General features: G+C 42.3%; 1 protein-coding gene across 1 annotated transcript in view; it reads right to left on the reverse strand.

The window, feature by feature from the left end:
- Positions 1–442: 442 nt before the first annotated feature.
- Positions 443–22,857, reverse strand: part of LOC120059287 (msx2-interacting protein-like) — a 41,303-nt gene continuing 18,888 nt past the window's right edge. Inside the window, exons 5-16 of the mRNA XM_039008223.1 lie at positions 18,131–18,291; positions 13,022–13,222; positions 12,737–12,888; positions 12,501–12,626; positions 12,245–12,358; positions 12,002–12,115; positions 11,773–11,873; positions 3,791–11,675; positions 3,257–3,592; positions 2,893–3,087; positions 2,562–2,720; positions 443–2,414 (exon numbers count right to left, since the gene is read on the reverse strand). Of these exons, the coding sequence (XP_038864151.1) occupies positions 2,283–2,414; positions 2,562–2,720; positions 2,893–3,087; positions 3,257–3,592; positions 3,791–11,675; positions 11,773–11,873; positions 12,002–12,115; positions 12,245–12,358; positions 12,501–12,626; positions 12,737–12,888; positions 13,022–13,222; positions 18,131–18,291 (9,676 nt within the window). The 3' untranslated portion in view covers positions 443–2,282. The remainder of the gene's footprint in view (positions 2,415–2,561; positions 2,721–2,892; positions 3,088–3,256; positions 3,593–3,790; positions 11,676–11,772; positions 11,874–12,001; positions 12,116–12,244; positions 12,359–12,500; positions 12,627–12,736; positions 12,889–13,021; positions 13,223–18,130; positions 18,292–22,857) is intronic.

Genomic DNA, 22,857 nt, shown 5'->3' on the forward strand with positions numbered 1-22,857 from the left:
ACTGCTTCACAGAAATTCAAAATATGGCTACAGATTATCAGATACAAATGTCTGACTTGCTTTGCAAGACTAAGAATGCAACTTCTCTACGCTCTCTCCTATGCATGTACTGTTGATTTTGTTACTGCAGTTGCCTTGTGTATACATTTGTGACAGTTCTTAAAAAACAAATTTATGAGAGGCATTTGCCCACAAACTAGGATTGTGAACTAATAGTGCAGATACAGGACTCAGACTCAAAACATAAAATGGCCATGGTAGGCTTTAGGCTACAGACACGTGCAAAATACTTGCCTATGCTGACATCTTGTGACTTCAAGGTGCACTGCAACATATAGTAATAACATTATGATAAACTGTTGACATTTTATTATCATACAGTAATGTATCTATAGTGGAACAAGCCATACCAAGACAACTGACACAATCAAGAAAACGCCAATCAAGAGTGACAGACCATTTAATGATCTGTAAGTATGTTAAACAACCATTTTACAGTTTAAAATGTCCTCATAGAGGAACAGCAAAATACACAAATTATGAAATAAGATTTGATCAAAAGACAGTTTAAGATTTTTTTTTGTATTTTCTTGTCATTTGTATATCAAAATTAAGTGCCTTCAACATTACCATGAGAGTATTCAGCCTGCAGTAATATAAATATTTACAGCACAAAAACTGAGAATCATGGTTTACTTTCTGCATCGGTTCACAACTAGCTGTGTCTCTTTCAGACTGCCTTGTTTTGTCACACAAATCAAAATATGAGGACCCTGAACGGAGACAGTAATACGGGAAAGTATGCAAGAGCACAGATTGGGAACATGAGTATTTACAGCATTGGCTCAGGGAGACACTAGTTCAGAGAAAGGAAAGAGAGATGGACAGTTTACACATCCATTCCTGGCATTGTTTAAAGTTCAAGTCACATTTGTTGCCTCATGGATTGGATTTCCCCTTTACTTCTTCAAGTTAAGCATGCTACAGCTGTCATTTAGTAATTTGCTTTTTGACTTTGAGAACACATATTGGTATCCAGGAGTATTTTCAGAGGAACAGTAGGGGGCAGTGGAGGACACAAGGAGAGAGAAGGACTAAATGTACTAGTTTGTTAAACTGTATCCACAATTCAACATCAAATAGAACTGTTAATGGTACTCAATGGAAATGAGGACAGGATTTCACAATGGAGTAGCAGTAGGTTGTAACAGGTTGGGCTGATGAAGAAAATATATCAAAAACAGAGGCTATTACAGTAGATCTGAGTGACGAATACAAATTCAAGTATGAAAATAGGTTCATATTATTTAGATACATTGTGGTGATTTTTCCTTTGAAAAATACATTTTGGCACATAATCAATTCTAAAAACATTCAATTCATAAATGTCACTGGACTGAGTTTTGTTGGGGTCCTTGTCAGTTGCCACCCCCCTCCCCAACATTTTAAAAGTGATCATCTGTCATGTAATCCACTTGGTCTCCCTAAATCTTTTTAATCTTTAAACATTAGACTTGAAAAGGAGGCAAATACAAATTCTATATTCTTTATATATATATATATATATATATTTTTTTTTATTTTATTTTTTTTTTGTCCCCTGTTGAGGCATTAAGTATAAACTGTACAACTCAAAGTTCCCATATAGCTTCCTGGGGATGGAACATTGAGGAAAGCTGACTGGAAATGAAGTAGAAGGAAATTAAATTGGCAGATGGTAGAAGAATAAAAGCCGTACAAAAGATTGGTCACTGGAGCATGTCTATTATAATATGTGTCCTTTTTTTCTCAATCTGTAAAAATGTCATGTTTTTGATTTCCTTTTTGATTTTGTTTTCTCAACATAGAAAACAATAACGACCAGTCATTGCGCTAAGAAAAAAAAGAAAAAAATCAAACATTATTTAGATAAGAGTAAAAACATCCCTTAGCCATCCTTCTAATTTAGTTCCCTTGTCCCCTTCAATACTTAGAAAATCAAGATGCAATCCAGTTATCCTTCAACAATGGCAAAAGCGAAATGGATGATCATAGAATTGATCATCAAAACTCCTAATCCACCCTTCCGTATGCTCTCAGTAAAGGCAGAGAGTTGTGGAATCAGAGGTGGTAGGATGATTTAAGGACTTGGTGAAGAGAAATACATATTTTAAAAACAAAAAATGGTCAAACCCATCCAAACTATGAGGCATTTCCAGTTTTCTAAACTGGATGAAAGTCCAAAAAGGCTGGTGTTGGCTTGGTGTGGGTTCAAGAAAATTGAGTTTTTTTATGGAGAGGTATTACACAGAGGCAATGACAATCATGAGGTGAGGGGAGATGCTGGAGATACTGTTGAGAAGGTCGGGGGCAAGCCGGCACAGGTGTCTCTCTGAGAACTCACACGGTGGGAAAATCTGCACCACATATGCCGGCTGGGGAAGGAATAGACAAAACACATGGTTTGAAGTCAGTTCAGTAGCATACTCCCATCTCCAACTAATGTTTACTTGAATACAGAAAGGAACATGTCTGTTTGAAAATGGATGCTTACATGGCATAACAGTCAATGCACAACATACCTGGTTAGAGCCGGGGTTGGGGACGTTGATGATCCCAGCTGCCTGTTTTTTCTGTAGGTAGGTGATGAAGCCTCCTTTAAGGAGAAGGGTCTGGCTGAGAACGTCCTCCTGATCTCGTCCACATGGCAGAGCTAGCAAGAGGCAGTAATCATTTTCCACCTGTAAACAACAACCCAATCAAATCGGTTGAGCTTTCTACTGAAATATTAAGCATGTTTACATTCACAGTTGTAATGAGAACTAGCTGCCTGAATAGAAAACATCACCAAAGAGCGTCCTAAGAATCGTGATAAAAATGCATTGTTTTAATGGCGAACAGCTAGCATCTCACCATCATCCTGCGAGCCACACCCTCCAGCTGGGATGCTTCCAGTCTCATCCTCTGTGCAATGCGGAGTGGGGCACCTCCCTCCAGGGGCGGCAGTGAGTGGTGAGTCAGCACATTGTTGCCTGAGACAAAGTGGAGCTGCACGGCAACTGAGTCATTCTTCAGTGCCAGCAAGCCTTGCCACACTATGGGGTATGTCTGCACAAACAAAAGTAGAGCAAAGACAGGTCAGATAAATAGGTTAAATCTTAAGTACAAGCAATATTACCTAAACGGATTTCTAATTCTAATCTTACAAATGACGACTGAATGTCTTCAGTATTGTCCCTCTAGTAATTGTTCTAATTCCCATGATCAACCTCATTACCGTTAAAAGCTGCACCATATCAACGGACCGGTATCCTGAGTGCCCCAGTTTATCCTCAGGGCGCAACTCTGAGGAACTTGAGAGGGGTGCTGCTGGAGGGCTCGACATGAAGACTGGTGGGCCCTTCTGCAGAACTAGCTCTTGCTTGTGGGAGAGAGCCATGGGAGATGTATAAGAGGGTGAAATGGTGTCCCTCTGTATCCGGGGCATGTGGGATAGGTCCATGGAGGTTGTGTGACGGAGGTGGGAGTTGTCCGATTTGGTTTCACATCCTCCACCAAGTGACCCAGCAGATAGTGACTGAGACAGCTTTCCCCTGTGGCTGAGATCAGCATCCTGAGGAAACAAATAAAAAACAAGATGTTTAGAAACATAAGTAATAAATAGGACTACAGTGATGCATGCATAGAAGTAATCATGTAGGAGAGAAACAATGTAATAGTAGAAGTCAACCCTAACTGAAAACACAATGGCAAAAACACTGAACAGATGAAAGCTTATAAACTAATGAACTTGCATGCATTGTTCTCTGACCTGGGAAGGTGTGATGCCGCGGGAAGCCAGGTTAAATCCCATCGAAGAGTGACTGGAAAACTGGGAGTGGAAGTCCCGCATATCCCTGTACACTGGGAAGGAGCCAGCGCCGCCTGGATGAATCAGCTGAACACCTTGAGGATGATGATGAGGAGACACCATAACAGGGACGGATGAATGGACCCCCATGATCCTGCTGCTCTCGGTATGAGGTGGGTGAGACATCTTTGCTTCCAATGGTTTTGGAGTCTCCTTCCCCATCTGTGTCATGCCTTTTCCAACCAAGGGACTATTGGAAGCAGCAGAGATGTTGGTAATTGAGGTTGCTCCTGCCTCAGGAGTTCGTGACTTACGTCCCTCTGCGATGGTGTGCTCTCCTAGCTGATGGTGCATCAGGATGCGCATGTCCCGTATGTCTCTGATGTCTCGGGAGGCCATGCTGTACTGGTCCAGATGTAGACCTGCGTGATGCAGCCCTCTCTGTTTCTCTGCCTGCATCATCATCACATCTGACTGGAGCTGGGGTGTAGAGGATCTGCACAGCCCCTGGTGGTAGTGCCTTATGTCCTCCTCGGCGCTGCGGTCTGAGGCTCCCCGAGTGGGGCCCACGTGGGACTGCACTACCATGTCTCTGATCACGGCTGGTATGTTGGAGCGCTGAGGAGGCCCAGTGTGGGAAGATGGTAGGAAATCTGCCCGTCTTCCGTAATTCATTCCAGAAAGGTGTGGGGTGTTCATCCTGACCTCGCCGTGAGAGAGGCGACCCATAGACACTGACTGGGTGACGCTATGCGACACTGGGGTCATGATAACAGACTGCTCTGGGTGGGGGTGGTGCATACTGGAGATGTACAGAGACATCTCAGGCATACCAGGATGCAAAACCATAGAGCTGCCATGGGGGGACATTGAGTTGCTGGGAGGGCAAACTTTGGCAAAGGGTGAAGGTGAGTGGCCTGTTGTTCGAGGGGAATAGGGCTCTTGCTTGAGGTGTGGGACTGACTGATCAGTTGGGGTACTGGGACTAGGACTCATACGGTTTCCAGTCAAAGATGGGTGATGTGGATTCATGATTGGACTGAGGTTGGATGTCCTGTGTGCCTTTGCCATATCCGCCAGCATTGGTATGGATTCTACTCCAAGGCCTTTCTTGTACATCAATACTTGAGGACTAGTGACCGGTTGTTGAATCATCTTTGGTTGAATCATCATTACTGTGCTACCCTGAAGTCCAGTGTGATATGACGACTCTGACTTGTCAGAACCAGGACTCTCCTGCTTAATGGTGGAGATGACAGGCTGAAAATTGTATGACTGGCCAGTTAAGAGTACCCCAGGGTGTCCGTACCCTGTGGGTGTCAGGGGTCCCTTGGGGGTGGAAGGCTGGGATGGGGTAAGCGGTTCTTGCTTAATCTGAGATTTAGAGACAGACTGCTGGAACTCTATGTCAACTGCACTGGCTGGTGGGATCTGGCTAATTTTGGCGCTGATCCGTTGAGGTCCCTCTGTTTTTTGCCCTGAGTAACTTAGTACTACCACACCCTGTGATGTATTCACCCTGAGGCCAGGACTGGAGTCTGTGTTGTAGGGTGTGCTCTCAACTACAGACCATCCTCTGCTGTTCAAATCCTCTGCTGCATCCACTCCATGGTAACGATTGTTCTCGTTCATACTTGATCCGGATTTCTGTTTGGGTAAAGATAGGCCAGCATTACGGTTACTTAGGGAGATTCGAGGTGCTTCCTCAGTATCATAGGGCATTGGAATCCGGCTGATGACAGAGGTAGTAGGCGAAGAAATGACTGAATGCACTATCTTCTCTCCAAAGTTCTGATGGGTCTCAGTGAGCGGGGAAGGTTTTTGAAAAGTGGGATGTGGTATCAAAGGCGAGGTTCTGTCTTTAAGATGCTTGTGCCAAGCGGTCATTGTGTCAGACGAGTTCTCATTCTCTGACATGCGAATGTCTGCCAGCGTTGTCGTTAGGACTGTAGTAGGGATGGCATTGCTGTTTGATGCTGATACATATTTGGGCTCCATGAGGATCTTTCTTAGAGTGCTGGAGCTAGGGTCAATATCCGATGCCTTAGTATCAGGAGGCATGGGTGGATTTGCTGACTGGTTCCCAAGTGCAGTTACTGCTTGTGCAGAGGGGGTGACTACATTAACTTGAATTGCAGGAGTAGCATGAATTCTACTTTCTTCAGATCTGGGAAGCCAGTCTGGTGAAACAGGCATCGTGCCTGGGCGGGGTGGAGGGACATTCAATTGGGTTGGATATGGTTTGAGGGCAAGGGATGAAGAAAGAGCAGGGGATACTGCTGATAGCTGTAACTTTTTGAAATGAGGAGGACTCTTGGTGCTAGAGTGAAAGGCAGATTCTTCAGGTACGGGTTGTTCCACAGCAGGTTGTTCTGCCTCCTTAGGGGTGTCTACAGTCATGGTGCATGTGACATCCACTGTTGCTGTAGCAGTAGCTGCCTTAGAGTTGATGATTTCCATGTCTTTAGGAATGGACTCTGTTGGCTTGATAGGGGAGGTCTCAGCTTCTGGTACATCTTCAGCAGTCTCTCCCTTCCTGTTGATACAAGCCTTTCGTCCCCTGGACCTCTTTGGAGTCTTAGCTCTGACTGCTTTCCCTGTTTTCTTGGGTGTTTCTGGTGAAGGGGAATCATCTTGGGCAGAGGCCCCAGAGACAGATGATTCAGAGGCTTTAGCATCTGGCATCAAGGGCTTGACACTGGGAATCAGAACTCTCATCCCTGGGTCTGGGTCAATAATGTGTTTTTCTGGTTCCAAAACATCATCGGCAGAGGGTGAAACCAGTGGCTCTGGTGTAGGGACAAGTGCAGTGTAAGTGGGAGGAGCTGTGAACCCATCTGTATCAGTAGATATGTCTTCAGCAGTAATGGAATCAATGGCAGCAGCCAGTTCGGTTTCACTGGCAGGATTAGCAGACTTCTCCCCCTCCATTTCGTCCTCTGGTTCTACAGTGACAGGGGGCAGTAGGGTACGTGGCTCTGCAGGTGGTTCCTTATAGGGTGGAATAGGTTTCTCAACTGAAAGTTTGGCAATATTCTCCACTGCCCGTTCCAGTTCCATCTGACGTGCCAAAAGAGCGGCTGCTGGGTCCACCGGTGGTTCAGGATCTAATAGAACGTCATTTTCCTCTGGGCTGAGCTCTGCTGCTTCTTTCAGATACTGAGTCCTTGTTTCTTCTTTATCTAGTATTCCTGGTTTGGCCTTTTTAACAGTGGTCTCAAAAGATTCAGACTCATCCTCCCCAGAGCAAAGCAACCCTTTCACATCATCTACGCTTACACGAATCTCAAAGTTTCTCAAGCAATGCAATTTATCCTCTGTCACCAATTTGGCATTTTGTGTCAACCTTGGTGCTTTTACTTTCCCACTCTTTTCAGATTGTTGTCTTTTCTCTACATGGGTAGATTCTATCCTCTCAATGTCCCCTTCAGATAACTTTTTTGCAATTTGATCAGTTAGATCTTTGTCTGTTTTGTCTTTCTGTGTTGGCAAGCATTGCTTTGCTTCCTCTAATAATGTCCCTGCTTCTTCAGACTCATCTTTTATTTTGGGCTCAGGCTCTTCAGTATTATCACCCGACTTCTCTCCTGTTGATGTTGCACTCTCAGATTGTTTGTCTACTCTACTTGCTCTCCTGCCAACAGAGGTTCCAGTAGGTGAAGACACTTGAGCGGTCTGCACTTTCTGCATACGGGGTGAATGCCACCCCTCAGACATTCTTAAACCCTCTCCAGTGTTCACGGGCTCTTTGATATCAATGTCTTCCTTTGTTGCTTTCTGTGAGTCTCCTTTCACTGGTGACACATCTTCCCCTTGCCTGCGTGACTTGGATGGGCGACCTCGCCTTGTGTTAGTAGATGTGTTCAATGTGTCCTGCTGCAGCTGCTGCACTGGTGCTTTGTCAACACCACGTTTACGTGTGGCGCGGGAATACTCCACCACCTCTTTACCTGGTGGCTGGGCTTCCCCTTCAGATGGTGTGGCATAAACAGACCGAACATTTCGGCGTCTAGTCCTTCCGGGGAATAGGCTTGATTCATTCTCAGGGTCAAGGGCATGAACTGGTGACTTGGCTGTGGTTATAGGCTCTGATGATATTTCTCCTTGTGGAGATGAAGACCTTTTCAGCTTCTCTCTGTCAATTCGCTCACTCTTTCGAGTAACTGGTTTCTCAGAGACAACTGTTTCGGGAGGCTTCAGGATTTGTGTTACGGACACATTTGGCTTAGCCCTTTTACTCTTGGGGTGTTTGCGAATTGGCTTTGCTGGTTTCAGTTCAGCCTCTGAAACTGGTATGTGAACCTCATGGGAAGCTTCAGATTTCTGAGGTGTGTCAAAGTCCTTAGAATCTGGTTTCTCTGGTTGGACCTCCATTTTTACCATGTTCATATTCTCTTCAATCTTGGGGGAAGCAGAACAGGGGAATTTGGCAGCCTCTGCATCAAAACAACTTAATGAGGCACCAGGAGTGGGAAGCTTATTATCAAAGAAAGACGCATGATCCACTGTAATATTGCTTTCAGTTGTAACTTTGGGTTCACATAATTCCTCTCTAGGTTCAACTTTAACCTCAGCCTCTGAAAGGACAGACCGTAGGGGTGTGATTACAATCGAGGATGGTGGTTGGATCTCTACTATTGGAGGAGATTGGGATAGGGACAAATCACGATTATGTTCCACTTTTTCCTCTTTAATCGGTGAGACAGTCTGTTCAGATGAGGAAGTTAAAACAGCCTCTTTCTCCTGCTGTGGCAATATCTCTCTGGGTGAAGGAAGAAACAGTGAAATTGGCAGGATGAGAGAAGGGCCGACTGATTTAATATCAGTCTTCTGCATGAACTCTGAAACATTGGAAGACCCTTCTTGTTGTTCATTCTGAACTTCTTCTCCTTCACTCTTATCAACCACATCAACGCTTTCAATTTCTGGTGGAAAGTGGTCCCTTGAGGTCTCCTTCTGTTGTTGAAGCTCTAGAAAGCGGCTATGAAAAAGCACTATGGGCTCTTGAAGGTCCACTCCTCCTGGCTCAGGTTGTCCTTCGACAGAATCCTGTTTGGAAAGATGTCTACCAAATCCCGACTTAGGATCTGGATCTTTGCGCTCAAGATGTTGCAAACGCCGTGAATCTTGCTCAAAGATTGAACTATGAAGAAAACGAGAGGCAAACAGCTCCTGCCGTTGCTGATCCTCTGCTTTGGGGTCCTCCTTTTTGTCATCCAGTTTACCTTCAGAGTCAGTACGAATCTTCTTCTTCTTCATGTACCAAGACGGGATAGGTCGTGGTGCAGACTCTGCCTTTTCTTTGTCTGATCTACTGCGAAGACTTGCAAAGCAAGAGTCTCTGTCAAGAAAGGACCAATTATCCTCCCTTGAGGAGGACAATGACTTGGCTCGCTCAAGAAGTGCTTTTGTGTCTGGAGTTATAGTCTTATCTAATGCAAAAGAATAGAACTTATTCTTCTCCAAGGAGCCTGAGAAATTCAGGTCTGTCAACCTTTCTTCACGTTCCCTGAGGATAGAGGACAGTGAAGTGTTGGGCTTAGGGGAGTGGTTTTTGTTCTCCCCATCATTATCTGAATCTGAATGTACTTCTCCAGGCTCTAGTTCACGCACAAGACGTTTGCGAATGCTTTCAGGTTTCACAATGCTACTGGGGAAGGTCATGTCCATTCTGAGGAAGTCAGATTTGATTCCGCTCTCCCATCGTTGAAGTAGCTCCTCATCACACCCAAGCAATGTTGTCTTAGACTTAGGAAATTCTGTGTTCGGGGAACTGAGACTATTTGGTGTCATGTCCAAGCTGTATTTCAATGAATCTACATGCGAGTAGACTTTGTCCTCTTTTTCAGGAGAGTCTTTAGTCTCTTTATTGGTAACTGATTGTGATAACTGGGAAGCACACACTTCTTCATTTGAGGGAAAGTGACCAGAGCCAGAAAAGGCTGTGACACTCCGGCAAAGGTCTTCATTTAATTCCTGGGAAGACCTGTAGTGTTGTTCTCTCTTAGCACTTAGCAAATCAAAATCAAAACTATCAGATTTCTTACGTTTGTTAGATGGAGAATCATGTGTGACATCTTGACGTGATTTTCCTACCTCATGCAACAGACTGCGACGTTCAAAGTCCTCTGTGTTGCTGCCTTGTGGGCTTTCAGTTTTATCTGATTTGTCAGGCTCTTCTAGCTTCTGCCAAAGCCGTTGGCTCTGTTTCATTTGTTTTTTGCAGCTCTGAGAGTGGTCAATGTCAGACGCAAGTCGTTCCTCAGTCTCCCCTCTGCTTTTGTATAGTCCTACACCCTGCTCGCCATTGACTTCTTGCGGCTGTACCTTGAATGCGTCTTGTTCAAGACTCCCATCAGAGATTTTCATGAGACTTGAACTCCTCTGGATATTTGATCCCCAAAACTCAATTTTCAGACAGGGTGGGTCTAATGGATCGGTTTCATCTTCTGTTGGCTCTCCAAGTCGTGACTGAAGTTCCAAACTGAGTCCAAGGCCCATTCCCATGGAGACAATATCAGACTCTTGTTTATCTTTAGGACTGAAAACAGTAACAAGTCTCTCAGATTTAGCCTTGCAATGCTCTTTCTTATGAACCCCTTTTTGCAATAGGCTCTTGTCACCCTCATTCTCCTCTGCCATTGCACTGTCAGCTGGCTTCCTGAGTCCCAATCTACCACACTCTTCCTCTTCCTGACTGGCCCTCTTCAGTCGATCGGTCTTCAGCATGGATTCTTCAAAACGCCTCTTTCGTGCAGCTAGACGGTCAACATCCACAGAGTTAGAACCATCAAACCCAGGGCCAGCTTTCATATGTATTTTGGCTTTCATTTTAACATCATTTTCTACAACTTCAACCAGTCTTGCCATGTTTTTGTCTTTGGGCACCTTTCTATGCTTGATTATATCTCCTTTTTGAGGCTTTATGTGAAAGGGAGGACTGTTCTGGTCACTTGAGGGTGATTCAAGACGAATACTGTCATTCCCACGTTTTTGTTTTTCTAGGACAGAATGACCAAGCGATTTTCCTTCCTTCTCCTTCACACGCGTTAGCTGCACCACACAAGGTGGTAGGTCTAGCTGTCCTTTGCCCGATCCTTCTTTTTCCTTAGGAGGAAACTTGCTGACTTTGCTTCGAAGGCCTGGACTACCTTCTCTTTCAAGTTCAGGGTCCGTCTCAGGCGATGGAATGCTGGGACATAGCAACTTAAATTTCCTCAGCCTCAGTTTCTCGCCTTTCTCCTTTTCACCCTTCTCCTTGCACCCGGCCCGCCTTTCCTTTTCACCGCCAATACCACGTTCAACTTCAAAGGATCTCTCCTTCTCTGGCTTATCACTCTTATTATACTGGTCAGGGTGTTCCTTGTCAGGCTTGTCAAATTTTGGAGGTGAGGGTGAACTGCAGCTGCCACTTTGCTCTGAGGATCTACAGCAAATGCGGCGATCAGAGTCACTTGGTAGACGCTCAGAGAGAGAGGGGGACACTGTAGGACTGACAGGGCGATTAGGGTGAGAAGGGCTCTGGCTGTGTTCAATTGTCCTCCGCCCATGGTCACGTTCACGGTCTGTTTCAAAGCGCTCCCTCTCACGCTCCCTCTGCAAGTAACTGTATTTGCGGATGTCCTGCTCATAGGGGTCTCTGTGATCTCTGTATTCACGCGGGTCATCAAAGTAATGTGGGTCATAGAAATCTCCCTGGTATGGGTCCCATTCAGTGTAGGACTCACGGCTTCTGGCAGGTAACTTGCGACGGGGGTCTTCTATTAAGGCTCCTCCAGGTGTTCGCACATTGTTGTCAAAGAATGGCCGTTCAATTGCAATCTCATATTGCGGCCTGCGTTCATCACTGAAAAACACCAAAATATACTTAGGAACCAAAATTATTATATTATTTTTCAATGGGGATCTGTGACAAAGGAAAACTAGAGCTAAATTATACAAACCTTCCTTCAGATAGGATTTCATAGAAGTCGCGAATGTCCTGCCCAGATGCCTGCATTGAGCGATAGAAAGCCATCTGACTTTCCTGATTGGCAAAGTCCACCTGCAAACAAAACACATGGAAATTGATAAGGCGGACAAAAATTATTGTTTGGACTATGGTCTTCAATCATCTGGCCTATTCCCCCAACCAACAGGCATTCTAGTTCAAAATATGTTTTTTCTGCTGACCTTAATTTTGTTGCCACCAATCTTCCAACTCTTGGTCTCTTTGACAGCGGCCTGTGCATATTCAATGTTTTTATACAGGATAAGGGCCATTCCTTTGGGTCTGTCAAATACAACCTGTGGTGGGAGGGGAGAGAAGTATGACAAAATTTGGTAAAACTATATGATCTTCCTTTAGATAACATGTGGAATGAAATGAAATGTGTCATGAGAAAATGGCTTAAACAGGAAAAGCAGCAGGCTTACCTTGACAACATGTCCATAACGACAGAAATGACGAGTGAGATACTGCTCTGTGATGTTGGAGGCTAAACCATCCAACCAAACACAAGTTGTGGGCATGCTTTTTCCAAATCCCAGCTGTAAAAATAGGGATAAATAACATATCAACAATATTATCCTGTTGACAATACTCCTGTCACTACTATCAACAACTAAAATCTCAGTTGTACATTCAAAATAAGTGTTTTGTGTAAAATGTGAGTTATAATGCTGTCCTCACCTTTAGCCTATTGTTGCAGAGGTACTCTCCATCCATCTTCGTTATGGCCTTACAAACACTGCCAATGTCACAGTACTGTAGAAAGGCATACTGAGGGGCACCATTAACTTTCTTGATGTCAATATCCTATGTGAATGGAAAGAAAGGCAACACTAAATTTAGAGAGGCAGTGTTGAATTAGGCAATTCCTCCCTCACAAAATCTCCTTTGCAACATGCAGAATGTATTTTACATACCACTATCTCCCCAAAACGCTGAAAGATATTGAGCAGGTCATGGTAGCTGGTGGTCTTTTCCAGGTTGCCAATAAACAGAGTTCGTGTGGCTTTCGGGTGAAACTCGTCTATCCTCTCATCCAGAGGCCGGAACTCATTCTCGCTTTCAGTCTCTAAAAAGAGAAATTAATGTTTTCATAAACCTGTTTAAATAATGTTTAAAAAGGTAGAGCCCAGAGATTTTCCTGGTCAGGTTAAGTGGTTAGGAAAAACTTAATCCACTTTATATACCAGTTGTGGACGCACCAGGGCCATTCCAGATGATGACCTCAATTTGCATGCCAAAAAACAGCTTCCCCTTTGACGCGCCAAGGGCCTTCTCCTGGTCCTCTTGCTGGCGAAAGAACACAAGTCCATAGCGCTCCTCTAAAGCTCCATTGATTTGCACAGACGTCACCTTCCCATACTTCTTGAACTCATGGAACAGGCCATCCTTCAGACTTGTATCTGAAAGAGGGAAAAAAGAAAATATAAAAGCTTGACAAAATACTTTGTGGTGCATACAGTGCACTCGGAAAGTATTCAGACCCCTTCACTTTTTCCACATTTTGTTACGTTACAGCCATATTCTAAAATGGATTAACTATGGCTGCAATCCCGGTAACGGGATGATATGACAACAGCCAGTGAAAGTGCAGGGCACCAAATTCAAAACAACAGAAATCTCATAATTAAAATTCCTCAGACATACATGTTTCTTATACCATTTTAAAGGTAATCTTGTTGTTAATCCCACCAAAGTGTCCGATTTCAAATATGCTTTTCAGCGAAAGCACTACAAACAATTATGTTAGGTCACACCAAACCACAATAAGCACAGCCATTTTTCCAGCCAAAGATAGCAGTCACAAAAAGCAGAAATATAGCTAAAATTAATCACTAACCTTTGATGATCTTCATCAGATGACACTCATAGGACTTCATGTTACACAATACATGCATGTTTTGTTTGATAAAGTTCATATTTCTATTTAAAAAATCTGAGTTTACATTGGCGCGTTACATTCACTAGTTCCAAAAACATCCAGTGATAGTGCATAGCCACATCGTTTCAACAGAAATACTCATCATAAATGTAGATGATAATACAAGTTATACACATGGAATTATAGATATACCTCTCCTTAATGCAACCGCTGTGTCAGATTTCAAAAGAACTTTACGGAAAAAGCAAACCATGCAATAATCTGAGACGGAGCTCAGAACAAGAGTCAAATTAGCCGCCATGTTGGAGTCAACAGAAACCAGAAATTACATGATAAATGTTTCCTTACCTTTGATGATCTTCATCAGAATGCAGTCCTAGGAATCGCAGGTCCACAATAAATGCTTGATTTGTTCGATAATGTCCTTTATTTATGTCCAATTAGCTACTTGGTTAGCACGTTTGGTAAACAATTCCAAAGTCACAAAGCGCGTTCACTAAAACGTGACGAAATGTCCAAAAGTTCCGTAACAGTCAGTAGAAACATGTCAAACGATGTATTGAATCAATCTATAGAATGTTGTTAACATACATCTTGAATAACGTTCCAACCGGAGAATTACATTGACTTCAGATGAGCGATGGAACGGAGCTGCCTCTCGCGTGAACGCGCGTGGTCAAAGCATGGTCACCTCATGGCAGTGGTTACTCATTCCTGTCTCCTTCGGCCCCCCTTCACAGTAGAGTCATCAGACAAAGTTATATTGACTGTTGACATCTAGTGGAAGCCGTAGGAAGTGAAAACTCATCCATATCTCGCTGTAATTTCAATGGGAGCTTGGTTGAAAATCTACCAGCCTCAGAAAAAATCCAAACAGGAAGTGGAACTTCTCAGGTTTTTGCCTGCCATATGAGTTCTGTTATACTCACAGACATAATTCAAACCGTTTTAGAAACTTCAGAGTGTTTTCTATCCAATACTAATAATAATATGCATATATTAGCAACTATGACTGAGGAGCAGGCCGTTTACTCTGGGCACCTCTGTGCACATTTCATCCAAGCTACTCAATACTGCCACTGCAGCCATAAGAAGTTAAAACATATGTTATCTTCAATCTACACACAATACCCCATAATGACAAAGTGAAAACAGGTTTTAAGAAATTGCAAATTGCAAATGTATAAAAAATATATAACAAAAAAAAACGTATTTACATACAGTTGAAGTCGGATGTTTACATACACCTTAGCCAAATACATTTAAACTCAGTTTTTCACAATTCCTGACATTTAATCCTAGTAAAAATTCCCTGTCTTAGGTCCGTTAGGATCACTACTTTATTTTAAGAATGTGAAATGTCAGAATAATAGTAGAGAGAATGATTCATTTCAGCTTTTATTTCTTTCATCACATTCCCAGTGGGTCAGAAGTTTACATACACTCAGTTAGTATTTGGTAGCATTGCCTTTAAATTGTTTAACTTGGGTCAAACATTTTGTGTAGCCTTCCACAAGCTTCCCACAATAAGTTGGGTGAATTTTGGCCCATACCTCCTGACAGAGCTGGTGTAAGTAACTGAGTCAGGTTTGTAGGCCTCCTTGCTCGCTTTATCAGTTCTGCCCAAAAATGTTCTATAGGATTGAGGTCAGCGATTTGTGATGGCCACTCCAATACCTTGACTTTGTTGTCTTTAAGCCCTTTTGCCACAACTTTGGAAGTATGCTTCGGGTCATTGTCCATTTGGAAGACCCATTTGCGACCAAGCTTTAACTTCCTGACTGATATCTTGAGATGTTGCTTCAATATATCCACATAATGCACCAGTCCCTCCTGCAGCAAAGCACCCCCACAACATGATGCTACCACCCCCATGCTTCATGGTTGGGATGGTGTTCTTCGGCTTTCAAGCGTCCCCCTTTTCCTCCAAACATAATGATGGTCATTATGCCCAAACAGTTTTATTTTTGTTTATCAGACCAGATGACAATTGTCCAAAAAGTACAATCTTGGTCCCCATGTGCAGTTGCAAACCGTAGTCTGGCTTTTTTAAATGGAGGTTTTGGAGCAGTGGCTTCTTCCTTGCTGAGCGGCCTTTCAGGTTATGTCGATATAGCACTCGTTCTACTGTGGATATAGATACTTTTGTACCTGTTTCCTCTAGCATCTTCACAGGGTCCTTTGCTGTTGTTCTGTGATTGATTTGCACTTTTCACACCAAAGTAAGTTAATTTCTAGGAGACAGAACGTGTCTCCTTCCTGAGCGGTATGACGGCTGCGTGGTCCCATAGTGTTTATACTTGCGTACTATTGTTTGTACAGATGAACGTGGTACCTTCAGGCATTTTTAAATTGCTCCCAAGGATGAACCAGACTTGTGGAGGTCTACAATTTATTTTCTGAGGTCTTGGCTGATTTATTTTGATTTTCCCATGATGTCAAGCAAAGAGGCACTGAGTTTGAAGGTAGGCCTTGAAATACATCCACAGGTGCACCTCCAATTGACTCAAATTATGTCAATTAGCCTATCAGAAGCTTCTAAAGCCATGACATCATTTTCTGGAATTTTCCTAGTGGTTTAAAGGCACAGTCAACTAGTGTATGTAAATTTCTGACCCACTGGAATTGTGAAACAGTGAAATAATCTGTCTGTAAACAATTGTTGGAAAAATTACTTGCGTCATGCACAAAGTAGATGTCCTAACCGACTTGCCAAAACTATAGTTTGTTAACAAGAAATTTGTGGAGTGGTTGAAAAACTAGTTTTAATGACTCCAACCTAAATGTATGTAAACTTCCGACTTCAACTGTAAGTATTCAGATCATTTGCTATGAGACTCAAAATTGAGCTCCGGTGCATCCGGTATCCTTTGATCATCCTTGAGATGTTTCTACAACTTGATTGGAGCCCACTTGTGGTAAATTCAATTGACTGAACATGATTTGGAAAAGCACGCACCTGTCTATATAAGGTCCCACAGCTGACAGTGCATGTCAGAGCAAAAACCAAGCCATGAGGTCGAAGCAATTGTCCTTAGAGCCCCTGAGACAGGATTGTGTCAAGGCACAGATCTGGGGAAGGGTACCAAAATAATTCTGCAGCATTGAAGGTCCCCAAGAACACAATGGCCTCCATCATTCTTAAATGGAAAAAGTTTGGAACCACCAAGACTCTTCCTAGAGCTGGCCGCCCGGCCAAACTGAGCAATCAGGGGAGAAGTGCTTAGGTCAGGGACCAAGAACCCAATGGTCACTCTGACAGAGATCTATAGTTCCTCTGTGGAGATGGGAGAACCTTCCAGAAGGACCACCATCTTACAAACCCCAATTTGTAAGTCGCTCTGGATAAGAGCGTCTGCTAAATGACTTAAATGTAAATGTAAATCTCTGCAGCACTCCACCAATAAGGCCTTTATGGTAGAGTGGCCAGACGAAAACCACTCCTCAGTAAAAGGCATATGACAGCCCGTTTGGAGTTTGCCAAAAGGCACATAAAGACTCTCAGACCATGAGAAACAAGATTCTCTGGTCTGATGAAACCAAGATTGAACTCTTTGGCCTGAATGTCAAGCATCATATCTGGAGGAAACCTGGCACCATCCCTAGGGTGAAGCATGGTGGTGGCAGCATCATGCTGTGGGGATGTTTTTAGCAGCAGGGAGTGGGAGACTAGTCAGGATCGAGGGAAAGATGAACAGAGTACAGAGAGATCCTTGATTAAAACCTGCTCCAGAGCGCTCAGGACCTCAGACTGGAGTGAAGGTTCACCTTCCACAGGACAACAACCCTAAGCACACAGCCAAGACAATGCAGGAGTGGCTTCTCTGAATGTCCTTGAGTGGCCCAGCCAGAGACTGGACTTGAAACCTGATCCAACATCTCTGGAGAGACCGGAAAATAGCTAGGCAGCAACGCTCCCCATCCAACCTGACAGAGCTTGAGAAGATCTGCAGAGAAACTCCCCAAATACAGGTGTGCCAAGCTTGTAGCATCATACCCAAGAAGACTTAAGGCTGTAATCGCTGCCAAAGGTGCTTCAACAAAGTACTGAGTAAAGGGTCTGAATACGTATGTAAATGTAATATTTCTTCTTTTTTTTTTTTTATAAATTTGCAAAAATGTCTCAAATGTTTTTTCTTCATCATTATGACGTATTGTATGTAGATTGATGAGGGAAAAAAACTATTCATCCATTTTAGAATAAGGCTGTAACGTAACAAAAAACGTGGAAAATGTCAAGGGGTCTGAATACTTTACGAATACACTGTACATAGAGACTAATTCATATCTGCAGTACAAAGAGCCTCAACAACAATGTCATTAACTCAACAAATGAAATTATTGCCAAAACCTAACAGTGTATTGACCCTGTAGTCTAGACTAGACAACGTATGGTATATACACAGCAGAAAAGGGGTCAAATCCTCACCTGTAGAACGCACAGGAAGATTCTGGACCTTGACACCAAAACTTTTTCGAGGCTCATCCTTGTCAACGGCAGATAAAGCCAGAGCTGAAGGTGCAGGGACGGCAGCAGACTGAACTGAACGTGCTGGGGAGTCATCACTCGAACTACTGCTGGAATCACTGCTGCCGGAGAGGAACAGAGGCTTAATGGAAAATAGCATACTGTGAATGTCACAGAATCTCACATATCAGACATAATTCAGAAATGGTGTACTTTTGTCTGAACAATTACAAAAGATTTTGATATAGCTCACAGATCTGATGTATATCGTAAACATCCTCAATCCATTACACACTCAACAATCAGGTTTGTTTGAACAACCTTCTATATGAGGTTGGAAATAATGATGGTTAAACTAACATGAAGATATGTAATACCATTACTTGTCTTGCAGTGGCACTGTTATCGGCCCAATTCATCAACATGAAACTAAATCTGTTTTGATACAGGGTTTTTTTCTATTCATATGTTGAAGCAGAATATTCTGCATAACCGTTCACCGGTTAATATACAAATTATCCCACGAGTGCATTAAGGCTTGAAATATTGGCCACCATTGTTCCAATTTCACAAAATGTTCAGCAGGTCGTGCCCATATGGATGTTAATCAAATCACCTTGACTAACAACCAAGGTTGGGAGAGTAGCATAGAACTACTACAATAGGGAAAATAGAGAGCAATTTGGACGGAAGACTGCTTGTGCTGTTAAATCGTGCTGTACAATTATATGTATGTGTGGCGTACAGAGATGAGTTAGTCATTCAAAAATCATGTTTAACACTATTATTGCACACAGAAAGTCCATGCAACTTAATATGTGACTTGTTAAGCACATTTTTACTCCTGAACTTGTTTAGGCTTGCCATAGCAAAGGGGTTGAATACTTACTGACTCAAGACATTTCAGCTTTTAATTTTTTTATCAATTTGAATAAAATTTAAAAATCCAACTCCACTTTGACATTATGGGGTATCGTGTGTAGGGCAATGACAAAAAATCTAATTGAATCCATTTTAAAATCAGGCTAGAACACAACAAAATATGGGAAAAGGGGTGTGAATACTTTCTGAAGGCACTATATGTATACGTGACCATTAAATATGTTCACATTTGCAAGAATTTCCCCTTAATAGTACACCCCAATATTCCTTTCTTCATTTTCCAGCCTTCTCCCTGTCAATTGTTTCCTGCTGCTCCTCCTCCTTCTCTCAAACACTCCCGGAAGTGCTGCTAATGGAGCCTGGCCTGTGGGAGTGGGCAGGGAGCCAGCAGTGGCCAGAAATGTCCAGTTCCAACTGGATCTCACGGAGGGGGGGAGCTATCACCCATACACAGAGGTAGGCAGTGAGAAAATGCACCAGCCATCTCCAAATATTCTCTGTAGCATTTCTCCCTGAAACCACATGTGCAGCTGAGTGCACACCCTGGTTTTCCAGAAATCCTGTTTATTCCCTCCTGATTCCGGGAATCATCCAACCGGGATATAGCTAAAATCAGGGAATTTATTGAACGTTTTCAGAATTTTGCAACCCTAGTCCTGTTATTACTAAATGTGTTGTGTGATATGTATTTGAATATTTATTTATTTTTTTTACACACAAGAACATTTGATTTACAAAATATTTAAATCCGTCATCTTCCTCAAATATAGTCTGGAGAATGAAGGGATGATGACGCACTCTCCGAAAGGAAGGGAATCTACTTTGATTGGTCATCAACTCATGGCTCACACACTTCATTCAGGATAAGTAGAGTTAACCTCGAGTTAGCCTGCCCCGGAGCAGGTTAGTTCTGAAGGATTTGTTGCCATAGAAATTGACCTGGCTAAAAGGTGAGCCACTTTTGTGTCAGCAGTTATAACGAGTTGACCAAAGTCAACTCACTAACTCCTCGAGTGGCGCAGCGGTCTAAGGCACTGCATCTTAGTGCAAGAGGCGTCACTATAGTCCCTGGTTCGGAATCCAGGCTGTATCACATCCGGCCATGATTTGGAGTCCCATAGGGCGGCGCACAATTGACGCAGCGTCGTCCGTGTTTGGCTGGGGTAGGCCGTCATTGTAAATAAGAATATGTTCTTAACTGACTTGCCTAGTTAAATAAAGGTTAAATAAAAAATAAATAAAAAACTGATTCATAGTATAGGGCTCTGAGGCCAGATTCACAAAACACTACTTACGAAAAAAAGTAAGAAGTTTCTTATGGAAAAAAATAAGAGGTTCATATGATAGTTCGTAAGTGCATTCCTTAATGTTCTTAGGAATTCATAGTTTTCTTAGGAACTTCGTAAATATCTTTCCTAAGAACTTTGTAAATATCTTCTCATGTGGCATTGATATTAGTGACGTGCTTGAAATCAATAAATAAACCAGTGACAGGGATGATAGGATTTGGCCCATTATAATAAAGTGTTGATATTTCCATTTTATTACATTTATTTATCTGCTTTATGTCTCGAGAATATACATTTTTTAGGTGGCTCGCAAACCCTTTATACACAAAAATAAACATCATTTTTCACACATTATAGCCATCAGACTAGTTATATCAAAAACAAAAATGGATAACCAAGAAAAGCACAAAACTTCAGCAAACAAGAGCTTGAATTGATGGTGGAGGAAATAGCAGCCAGGAAAAGGTTGCTGTTGGGGACACTCGATAACTGCGGAGTCACTGCAGAGACCAAAAAGAGAGGATGGGTGAGAGTGGCCGAGTCTGTCTCTCCCGTCGGGGGTATGGCAAGGGACAGTGACGTTGTAAAAAAAAAGTGGTCCGACATCAAGTCGGCTGCTAAGAAAGGAGCTGAGAGAAGCAGGGAGTTGAAGAAGACTGGAGGGGGTATCGACCATTCATGTAGACCAGCTGGAGGTGAAGGTGTTGTCCATGAAAGGAGAGACAGTGGTAGAGGGACTGTGTGACCGGTAAGTTAGCTAGCTAAGTTAGCCAAGTTCTTCTTTACAAATTGACGAGCTAACAGTAGCTATTTAACACTTCTAGAATATTGTAATATATTGTTAATTACTAGCTAGCTAGATAATGCACGTTTAATTAGTTTTCTTGCTGTATTTAAATGTCCGGAAGCAGACTGTCTGTGGCAGTGGCGCAAGAAAACATTCACTGTTACAAAATTATCCAGTTGTCACAAGACAAGGGTTTAGCTGTACTAAAGTTAAGTAGTTTTCCACGAAGAATTCTTAAAACATTATTTTCAAGAATCCCATTTCTTCTTAACTTTTTTCTTAGGAAGAAACACAGGAAAAAACTAAGAACATTTCCAATAACTTTATTGAGGAATAGCAACTTTGCTTAAAACTTCTACAGTATCGGTGTGTCCCCCCGCGGGACGGTTGAGCTAACGTAGGCTAATGTGATTAGCATGCGGTTGTAAGTAACAAGAACATTTCCCAGGACATAGACATTTCTGATATGGGCAGAAAGCTTAAATTCTTGTTAATCTAACTGCACTGTCCAATTTACAGTAGCTATTACAGTGAAAGAATACCATGCTATTGTTTGTGGAGAGTGCACAGTTATGAACTTGAAAATGTATTAATAAACCAATTAAGCACATTTGGGCAGTGTTGATACAACATTTTGAACAGAAATGCAATGCTTCATTGGATCAGTCTAAAACTTTGCACATACACTGTTGCTATCTAGTGGCCAAAATCTAAATAGCGCCTAGATTCATAAGTCATATATTGGCCTTTCTCTTGCATTTCAAAGGTGATGAAAAAAATGAAAAAAAGATGCATGTTTTTTTCTTTGTGTTATCTTTTACCAGATCTAATGTGTTATATTCTCCTACATTAATTTCACATTTCCACAAACTTCAAAGTGTTTCCTTTCAAATGGTATCAAGAATATGCATATCCTTGCTTTAGGTCCTGAGCTACAGGCAGTTAGATTTGGGTATGTCATTTTAGGTGAAAATTCTTACATACGCTAGCCTATTAACCAAGTTATGACTGACTTGTTAGTCCTTGCTAGTTTGATTGTATTGACATACCCATCCTTAAAGTTACATTCGTCCGTTTATGTCCAAAATATTGAGTTATTGAAACTGTAACAGTGCATCACGAATGGAGGCAGCAAACAATGTACCAGGCCAGCTGTGATTTACAACCTGATAGCAATATGTTTTGGACTCCAATAAATGTATTGGTGAATTATATTAAATCATGCATTGAACTGCATTGATCTATTCTGCCAACAATGCCTTAGTGTATGTCATGGAATGTTAAATCAAATATAACCTATTTTTAAACCTCTTATAAAGTTGATTTTGAAGCATGAACTGGGAATTTTATATTATTTACTAATTTTGTGATTGTTGGTCTGTTTTTTCTTTAATATTGCAAATAGATTGTAGCTTCCATCAATGTAATTGTCTGCATCATTCTCAACTCACCATATATTTTTTGGTAAATAAATATACATATTATTTCCCCCTAACCCTACCACCCCTATCCTAATTGGAGTAAACTAATGGACAACAACACTTAGGCTTCTACTTCCAACTTATACATAGTATATACATTTTACAGACACAATATATTTTACAATAGTTGTTTTTAATCCCATTCAGCTACCTTCAAACCCTCCCATCTATCTCTGAAGACCATTCAGTTTGATTTCTATCTGCCATATATGTTTAACTGTGGTGTTCAACAAAAGTTCTCAACCTATA

The sequence above is a fragment of the Salvelinus namaycush genome, chromosome 14, assembly GCF_016432855.1.
Source record: "Salvelinus namaycush isolate Seneca chromosome 14, SaNama_1.0, whole genome shotgun sequence".
NCBI lineage: Eukaryota > Metazoa > Chordata > Actinopteri > Salmoniformes > Salmonidae > Salvelinus > Salvelinus namaycush.